The 10,395-nt window shown below is 43.5% G+C and overlaps 1 protein-coding gene across 1 annotated transcript; it reads right to left on the reverse strand.

Annotated features, from left to right (window-relative positions):
• Positions 1-8,150: 8,150 nt before the first annotated feature.
• Positions 8,151-9,071, reverse strand: LOC307244264 (olfactory receptor 51G2-like; the record flags this gene model as incomplete). The annotated part of the gene is made up of 1 exon (XM_080019394.1): positions 8,151-9,071. One exon carries the CDS (start codon positions 9,069-9,071, stop codon positions 8,151-8,153), a length of 921 nt encoding a protein of 306 aa, XP_079875520.1.
• Between the last annotated feature and the right edge of the window lie 1,324 nt (positions 9,072-10,395).

Genomic DNA, 10,395 nt, shown 5'->3' on the forward strand with positions numbered 1-10,395 from the left:
AACCCCTGTAGAAGGTGGTGAGGGCAGAAGGGGGGAGGTCAGCTCTCCTCATCCGGTGAAGGAAGAAGAGGCGTTGCTGTGCCTTCTTTACTAGGGAGGTGGTGTTGATTGACTTGTCAGGTCGTCTGTGATGTGCACCCCTAGGAACTTGGTGCTCTCCACAGACTCCACTGCACTGCCATTGATGGTGAGTGGGATGAGTGGTGTGTGTTTCTTTCTGAAGTCTGCAGTTATTTATTTTGTCTTGTTTGCATTGAGATGTAGATTATTGTTGTCACACCAGTTGATGAGTTGATGTACCTCCTCTCTGTAGGCTGAGTCGTTGTCGTCACTGATGAGGCCCACAACTGTTGTGTCATCTGCAAACTTAATGAAGTTGTTCGAGTTGTATCTGGCACAACAGTCATGCGTCGCCAGTGTGAACAGCAGAGGGGACAACACACATCCTTGGGGGACTCCAGTGTTCACAGTGATGGTCTCTGAGGAGTTTTTGCCAACTCTTACTGTCTGTGGTCTATCAGTAAGGAAGTCCAGTAGCCAGTTGCAGAGTGGGGTGCTGATGCCTATTTCGCTGAGTTTATTTACCAGGTGTTTGGGGATGACTGTGTTGAAGGCGGAACTGAAGTCAATGAACAGTATCCGCACAAAACTGTTTTTGTTTTCCAGATGAGCCAGGCATTGGTGGAGTGCTGTTGCTATGGCATCATCAGTGGAGCGATTGGTACGGTATGCAAACTGGAATGGATCAAGTGTAATGGGGAGACTGGATGTTATGTGGGCCTTGACCAATCTTTCAAGGCACTTCATCATGATGGGCGTGAGTGCTATGGGTCGGTAGTCATTCAGTGTTAAGGCTGGGGATTTCTTGGGTAGCGGTATAAGGGTGGTGGCTTTGAAGCATGCTGGTATGATGGCTTGGCCTCAGAGAGGTGTTGTAGATATCCGTGAGAACATCTGTAAGTTGGTCAGCACAGTCTCTGAGCACACGCCCCGGTATGTTGTCAGGACCTGTAGCTTTTCTGGGGTTCACCTTGAGTATGGTCTTCCTCACATCAGCACGGTCCAGGTGAAGTGTTACATTGTCCGGGCAGGTCCGGGCTTTTGTTGGTATGGTGGTGGTGTTTTCCTCAAACCGGCTGAAGAATGTGTTGAGTGTGTTGAGGAAGTCTGTGTTGTCCTCGCACGGTGGGGGTGTTGGCCTGTAACCGGTGACTGACTGGATGCCTTGCCACAGGCGACTGGGATCTTTTGTTTCTGTGAAGTGTGATTGGATTTTCTGTCCATAGACACGCTTGGCTGTTCTCACGCCCCGGTTGAAGTTGGCCCACAGCTCTGAGGGCGTCCTTGTCCCCAGAATTGAAGGCAGCGTTCTGTGCTCTCAGGAGTGCACGTACCTCCCTGGTGAACTAGGGTTTGTCATTGGCTCTTGTAGTGATGTTTTTGATGACGGTCACATCGTCCATGCATTTGTGTATAAAGCCTGTAACAGACTCAATACATTCCGTTAGGTTGACATGATGGTTGGTAGTAGCAGCCTCCCTAGTTCTGCATTGAGCTCACAGATTGATACAGTGTAGACAGTGCGTCGTTAGTTATCGCACTGGGTGCAATGTAAACAGCTGTGATGTAGATGGCTGTGAATTGTCTAGGCATGTAGAATGGTCGGCATTTAACTGTTAGAAATTCTATATCCGGAGAACAGTGACTTAAGACAATTTCGGCGTGAGTGCACCAGTTGTTATTGATGAAAATACATACACCACCTCCCTGAGATTGTCCGGTGAGAGCATAGCTCCTGTCCGCCCGGAACGTTGTTAGTCCATCCACTTGAATGGCGTTGTCCGGAACGTTCTGATTAAGCCACGTCTCAGTGAGGATGATGGCGCTGCAGTCTCTCCCCTTACTTTGCGTGGTTGGATGCAATCTGAGGTTGTCCATTTTGTTTTCCAGCGAGCGAACGTTGGATAGCAGGATAGAGGGAAGTGCAGGTCTGTAAGGGTTGGCTTTTAGCCTGGCGCTGATGCCCGCTCGAGTTCCGTGCTTGCTGGGTCTAGCACACCGCTTACGATGCTTGCTGGGTCTCGCAGACCGCTTGCGGTTCTCGACCTGCAATGCAACTCTGATTAGTTCTTAAATGATCAAGAACTGCTGCAATAACTCTGTCCTGTGGATGACCTGTAGGATGACCAGAGCACAGCTTTTTGTTAAACAGAGCTGCCACCAATCCCCCTCTTTGGAGCACTACCCACCTATGCCCCGTGCAAGGGCGAGGCCCGCCCCACTGCAGCCGACCAGACGCCCCAGCCTGCCGCGAGCACCAAGCGGCAATCTACGTAGCAGAGTGCGCTTAGTGCTGGGCACTCGGATGTAAACCCCCCTCCTGCCGACACCAGCAGGCCGCCAGATATATGGGCCCTCCACCACTCCCGGAATCCCGGGCAGCTGCCGCAGAGAAGCCGCGCAGCAGGAGCAAAGGCCGACAGCGGGCCACCCGCACCCCAACCCACATCAGCAAGCAGCACCCCAGGGGCCACGGAAGGCACCCAATGGCGCTCTCCGCAGCCCCGCCAGGTCAAAGCACACCTTAAGCCACTAGGTGCAAGCCGCCAGGACTCCAGCCAAGCTGGCAGGGGGCCCACCCAGCCGCACCCCAGCCAACCACACCCCGACACCGACCTGCCAGTGACCCGCCACCGAGGAAAACCCCAGTGCTCAATTTGTGATGTTGGCAATTGCAGTTAAAATGTATGTTCCATGTGGCTCAAATCTTTTCACTTGGAGGGAAAAAATCTGAAACTGGACTTTAAACATTATACAACATGTAAAATAAAATAGAAACATAAATTTAAGAGTGTTTGTAGTAACCATAGAAATCAGGCATGGGATACCATTATAAAATAAATATAATTGACAGAATTTAGAAAGAAGAAGAAGAAACAGTCTTTATTCGTCACGCAACACACCACACTACAACACATGCTTGCACACACACACACATGGCTGGTGAAATGGTTCCTCTGCTTTTGACCCATCCTGGCTTGTCCTTCCTCCAGGGGCACAGCCAGGAGCAGTGGGCAGCGTACGTGGACGCACCCGGGGACCAGGTGATAAGTGTCCATCGCTGGTCAGACGATGATGGGTGCATGTTTTTGAGGGGGGTCCTTACTGACGTGAGGTGGAGGAAACCCCATGTGAGCACGGGGAGAACATGCAAACTCCACACAGAGAGGCTCCTATTTGGGAGATAACCCACCCAGAGCACGGTGCCAACATCGCCCCAGGCGGGAATCCAACCCAGGACCTTCTTGCTGTGAGGCAGCAGTGCAATGCACTGCGCCACCGTGCCACAAAATTACGTCACGAACAGGATTCGAACCTGTGCGGGGAAACCCCATTGGATTTCGAGTCCAACGCCTTAACCTCTCGGCCACCGTGACTGCATAACTCAAATAAGGACAACCTACTTACTCTAACTTTTTGTGGTGGTGGTGGTTCGTCAACATTGTGAGAGTTTTTATGAAAGGGATAAACAAAAGGCTCGCTGCCCATAAGTGTCAAAATGTCAATTATAAAAAATGATGATGATGGTGATTATGATAATGATTGATGAATGATGATGAATGATTTGAGGGCAGGAGGAATGGCATTCCGAGAGCTTGCGGCTGAGGTACAGCACCGGCCGCTTGGTCCCCTCCACCTCCTGGAACAAGACCGCAACCAGCCCTCTGGCTGAAGCTTTGGTCTGCAGACAGAAAGGAAGAGAGAAGTTAGGGTTAAACAGCACTGGCTTCCCACAGAGAGCTGACTTTACCCTCGCAAACGCCTGCTGGCACTTCTGACCACTCGACTGGATTTTGAGCACCCTTTCGAGTTAAGTCGGACAAGGGGCTGGTTGTCTCCGAAAAGTTGTGGACAAACCTCCTATAGTAGCCTGCCAGCCCTAAGTACTGCTACCCCTCATTCTTGGTCTTGGGTCTCGGCGTGTTTGCAACTGCAGTGGTTTTATCAAGCTGGGGTCAGACCAGACCTTCACCCAGGTGGTACCCCAGATACCATACCTCCCTCTGTCCCACGGCACATTTCTTTGGGTTCACTGTGAGCCCAGCCCGCCTCAGGGACTGAAGCACTGCGCCCATATGCTGCATATGCCCCTCCCAAGGTGTCTCTGTGAATTATTAGGTAATCTAGGTAGGATGCCGTGTATGCTACATGCAGACGCAGGATGGGGTCCATTAGTCTCTGAAAGGTGGCTGGGGCACCGAACAACCTAAACAGAAGTGTGCGATAATTGTACAAGCCGAACGGAGCGGAGAATGCCAAATTTTTCCTTGGACTCTTCAGACAAGAAAATCTGCCAGTAGCCCTTGGATAAATACAATTTCGTGAAAAAAAGAGCCATACCTTACCGGGTCGAGAAGTTCATCGACCCGAGGCATCGAGTAGCCGTCGAACTTTGACACTGCATTTACCCTTGCCTGCCTGCCAGACCGTTCAACCTTATAATGGCCCTCAGTAACCTGCAGTGTGACCACAAAAGGCCCTTGCCATTTCACAAGCAATTTAGAGCTGGATGTAGGGAGTGACGTGGACAAAAAAGGTCCAGACCTGGGCCAGTGAAAATTCTGGATCTCTGGACAATGTTTCTATCTGTTCTGGCCTCAAAACAAATTAGTTGAAAAAACACTTGAACTGAACAGAGTCTGATGTGAAAGAGTGGTCCCAGGAAACCGACTGACAAACTGATCTCTTGGACTTCCTTATATACCCACAAAGTTCTCTCCTCCCATTACATGTCCTGCCCTTCAGGAACCAATCCTAGTCCTGTTACTGGGAAGTTCCTCCTTGCAGTGAACCAATCAGTCTTGGGGGTGTGTTTCAAATAAAAAAAAAGTCGAAAATTGCCAAATGACCTGAAAGTATGTGGTGGGTCACATATTAACTCCAAGAACTTTGAAGATATTTGGCATATGTACATTTATATATTAAATGACACACCAAGGTTGATATACAAAGACTAAATTATTGACAGACTGCATTTTGTTGCGTTGTCTGCACTTTTAAACTCCTAAATAATTCTACTTTGATAAAACATGTTTATTCTTACTGTGAAATAAAAGCATTTTTTTTAAAACAAGGATGTTGTGTGTTGATGACGCTGTTCAACATTCCCTCAAAACACAACAGCAATGCAGGGATTGCCTCATTCAGCAGGGTGTCAAGACCGCATTCAGCAGGGTGTCAAGAAGCCATGTGGTTTCTGTCGGTCCTTCAACCCATTTGCATTCTGGGAGCTGGCTGAATGAAGCCAAGTGTGGGGAAAACCTTGAGGGTGATTATCTCAGAAACACAGTTTGCCTTAATTAACAAGTAACAGCTTTAAAAATATTTGCTTGATTCACACTATTGACAGCTTGTTTTGAAGCTCTGATTCTCCACTTTCAAATGACGTTAAAACAAAAAAGCCAAACAACACCAAAAGGGCCTAAAATCTGCGGTGGGTCACATATGTTGTGCCATCCATGCATTTGTCTTATAAATCTGGGTGACAGGATGCGGTTAAGAACTTGCTTGGTGTTAGTTTATAAAACAGTATATTGTTTTACATTAGGTTTTCATGAGTTATACATGTGTGCCAGCTTACTATGGTGCTGCATTAATAGCTTTCACTTGTTTTATGGTTTCATCAAGGTAGGACATCTACGTGTTTGGAAGCTGCTGAATAAACCACCCACTGGTCAACAGCCTCATCGCAGTCTTCTTCCACCGTACCTCAGAGAAGAGATCACATTTTAGATTTAAGTAGTTATCGTCTTTTCTGAATATTTCTTGTTCGACTTGGAAAACAATAGATATGCCCAAATATTAACAAAATGTAAGTCTTTTTATTTTCAAAGGAGGCAAGTTCACATTGAGTAAGCATATTGTGTTGAATACTGTTTATTTAATACTGTTTTCAATACTTTTATTTATGCTTATGTATGTACATTTTTTGATTTAACCGAATCCCTTCACAAGTCCCATTGAGACTCAATTGGATGATTATTTTCCATGTGGCTCAACTCTTTTCACTTTGAGAGAACCTGAAACTGGACTTTAAACATTTTACATGTAAAAAAACAAAACAAAACATAAATTTAAGAGTGGATGTTGTAACGACAATCCATTATTTTTTTAAGAGAGCCTACGATACTAATAATCTAAAAATATACGTACTGTATGTTCTCATATCAAACTTTGATTTCAGAATTCCAGAAAGTGTGGACACACATTACTTAATGTCCGGTATGGGGATGGTAGCTCAGACGGTAGAGCTGGTCGTCTAGTAATCTAAAGGTTGCTGGTTTGATCCCAGGCTCCTCCTGCTAGCATGCTGCAGTGTCCTTGAGCAAGACACTTAACCCCTAATTGCTCCTGATGGCTGCATCCGTCGGTGATTGAATAATTGTAAGTCGCTTTGGATAAAAGTGTCTGCTAAATGGGATGTCATTATAAAATAAATATATTTGACAAAATGTAACTAAAATAAGGACAAGCTATTTACAATATATTATTTTTGATGAATTTACAATCAATTAATTTTTTTACCCCTAAAGTCTCTGAGTGTCCAAATATGAGCTCACTTTTGGAGCAGCCTCAATATAAATAAATGCAAGTCATGGTTAACCTACAAGGGCAACTTTTAGTCTTAGTCTTAATTTTGAGTCTTCCTTAACATGTTAACATCTTGAATATATGTCTCTTAATTTGAGGGGAGTTTGAGGCCATACAGGAGAGGGTTCAGAACTGGAGGAATCAGCACAAACTCAAGTGACAAAACTACAGCAACAAATGGATGAAACTCTTCCAGATTATAACAGTAGAAACATGTGGGCGACGGTGGCGCTGGAGGTAGAGCAGCAGCCCTGTAGTCAGAGGATTCCTGGTTTGATCCCCGTTCCTCATGGCAGAATGTCCTAGTGTCCTTGAGCAAGACACTGAAGCCTAAGTTGCTCTCAATGAGCTGGTGTGCATCTTGCATGGTTGTCACTACCATCGATGGGTGTGTGTGAACGGGTGAATGTGAGGCATGTATTGTTAAGTGCTTTGGTCGAAAGACTGGAAAAGCGCTATATAAAATGCAGCCCATTCACGTAGGAATGTGTTTAATTTAAGTCACCACCATAGGACCTTCTGTTCATTTGGTAGTGTTTAATTGTTGCCGTGGCATTTCTTGCAGCCACTTCCCATTACCATAAGGCCAGTTGCTGTTTTACGGTTTCCTCAAGGTAGGCAACGGAAAATGCTACTTCTTCATAATATTTATGCATTGCAATGCAATGCAATTATGCATTGAGGTTAATACACTGGCCCAAAAGTGACTGATATAAGACATAGTTTAAGTCATAGTGTTATTTTTTTTCAAACTTTGTCACTTACTACGGATGCATTGCACAGAATGTTATTTAATGAGATGTGAGGTATTACATTCAATTTAACACAGTTGTTTTATGGTTTTATCAAGGTAGGACATCCACGTGTGTGGAGCTGCTTAACCACCCACTGGTCAACAGCCTCATCACCCTGACTTCCACCGTACCTCACAGAAGAGATCACATTTAAGATTTTGTTATTTATTGTTTTCTAAATATTAATTTCTTATTTGACTTAGAAAACAATAGATATGCCCAAATATTAACAAAATGTAATTATCTTTTTATTTAGTTTTCCAAGTAGGCAAGTTCATATTGAGTCAGCATATTGTGTATTCATTCATACCTAGAAGCAGTTACCAGGTCATTTTGTCATTCCCCTCCTCAAAATGTTGTAATCAATATTTTGGTTTATGTTTATGTATAAACATTTTTTTTTTTTTTTTTTTTAACTGGGCCCCATCACAAGTGCCATTGAGATTCAAGATTCTATTTTGGACGACCTTCTTTTCCATGTGGCTCAAATAATTTCACTTGGAGGGAAAAAACCTGAAACTGGACTTTAAACATTATACAACATGTAAAATATAATAAACATAAATTTAAGAGTGTTTGTAGTAACCATAGAAATCAACAGGTTTTTTGGGTTTTTTTCTGTCCAAAATGACCTCACTTTTTGAGCAGCCTCAATAAAAATCAATGCAAGTCAAATAAAACTACAAGGTTAATTTTGAGTCTTTCTTAACATGATAACATTTTTAATATACATCTCTTAATTTGCGGGAGTTTGAGGCCATATACGAGAGGGTTCAGAATCGGAGGAATCAGCACAAACTCAAGCGACAAAACTACAGCGACAAACGGATGAAACTCTTCCAGATTATAGCGGCTCAGTGCAACGTCACAAAACACAGTGATGGAATAACTGACAAATGTGACAATGTGCGGTAGGCAGCTTTGGAACACTTTGCCCCTAAAGGCAGAGCAGGCTTTCCTACAAACCAGCAATATGCGTATGTACGTGTAAAGAACATAGGCCAAGGGCAAAACTATGGTGCTTATCGCGACCAACATGCCAACGAGATTATTCATGAAAGTTGTCACGCAGGACAGTTTTACAACAGGCCAATTGGCACAAAATACTTTGGGAATTTTATTCCCACACAAGGGAAGTTGGAAGGACAGATAGAAACATGCTCCAATGGGAAAGACCGGATAGATCCACGCAAGCGCTCCCAGTTTGGAGACAACTCTGGGCGTCATCTCGCTGCGGTAGTGTAAAGGGTGACACACAGCCACGTAGCGATCGTACGCCATGATGCTCAGAATGGTGAATTCGTTCGAGGCGTAGGTGTAAATGACATAAATCTGAGTGAAACAAGCCGGACGGGACATCAAATGACTGTCAGACAGAAGGTCCCCTAGAAATCTGGGGAAGAAGCCGAAGGAGCCGTAGAGAGAATTGACGGAAAGGAACATAATAAAAATGAACATGGGCTCGTGGAGCGACCTCTCCTTCATGATCACCAGGATGATGACCAGATTAGCGGCTACAATAAACATGTACAGCAAGAAACACAAAACAAACACTGGATAGCGGTACTTTCCAATGTCCAGAAACATGGTGAGGTTGAAATAAAAGGGCAGAGTGGCATTTAGCATTTAACCAAACAATTTCTGTCAATCTGCGAGAGAAGATAGTTCTGTTTCTTCCCTATTTTCAAGGCATTTGGTCTGAAAAAAGGAGCTCTTAAATACATTAAAGGTAAATCAAACATTGATCAAAAAACAAAGTATCGTTCATCAATCTTTTTCTTTCGTCAAACTTGGTTGTGTTGGAGATGGTCTGTAGCTCCAATCGCTCCCGGGAGGGTTTCACGATGCTCTGCCAGAGCTCGATGGATGGGAGCCAGAATCTGGGGACGACAGAGCAGGGTTGATCGTCTTTATCCCAAAGAAAGGCGCTGACGTCACCAAAAAAAAACACAGAGCACTGGAGGATTCATCAACATTCTCACCAGTAATGATCAAGGTTACTTACAATGAAACAATGTTGTGAGTAGAGTGTACAAATATATTTGTTTTAAGTAAGTTTTAAGTCTTCCTTAACCTCAATAATAATTACTTAATTCGACTTCAAAGCATTTGATTTGTCTAAATATTACATTCATTTTCATTTTACTAGAAGGCAAACTTAATTACAGTTGAAAGCCTCAGATATGCTTAATTATTAAAAATGTTCGTATTTGAGTCAGGATATTGTGTATTCAATGATACCTAGAACTTTTTACCACGTCATTCTGTCATGTCCCTCGTCAAAATGATGTAGTAATATTTATCTATGTATATACGTTATTTATTTCACCAGGTCCCATCACAATTTCTCAATTCTGGACAACTTGGACAATATAAATACATTGTGTTTGGAATAATTTACCTTATTTTTTTACCCCCTGAAGTCTGACTCACCAAATGTGCCCTCACTTTTTAAATAACCTCAATAAAAGTCAGTGCAAGTCAAAGTAAAACTACAATGTCAAGTTTTTTTTAAAGCCAATGTTATAAAGGCACTCACTGTTTGCTCCCTTGAACTTAACTTTTGTGTTTTCTACAAGTGATACGTTCATATCGATTTCAGGATATTTAACTCATATCCCTGTATTGGTACCTTTAAAATGTGCCGTTGAAGGTCACAACTTTAAATTGCATATTTAGCATGATGCCCTTCATAAATTCAAACGTTATTGAAGATAAACTGAAAAGATTAACCTGAAATTAAGATAGCAAAGACCACTTAAGCCATGTTAATGCATATGTATTTAACACAATGCCAGTGAATATTACTCCATTTTCATGATTTGTGAAACCGTATCGTATAAGATTCAAATTTTCTATTTTTATTTTGTGTCTTTCTTAACCTGGTCACATATTATTTTTTTATGCTAGGCATACAACAGAGTTCAAAGTTCAAAGTTCAAAGTGTACT

The sequence above is a fragment of the Zeus faber genome, assembly GCF_960531495.2.
Source record: "Zeus faber genome assembly, chromosome: 18".
Taxonomy (NCBI): Eukaryota; Metazoa; Chordata; class Actinopteri; order Zeiformes; family Zeidae; genus Zeus; species Zeus faber.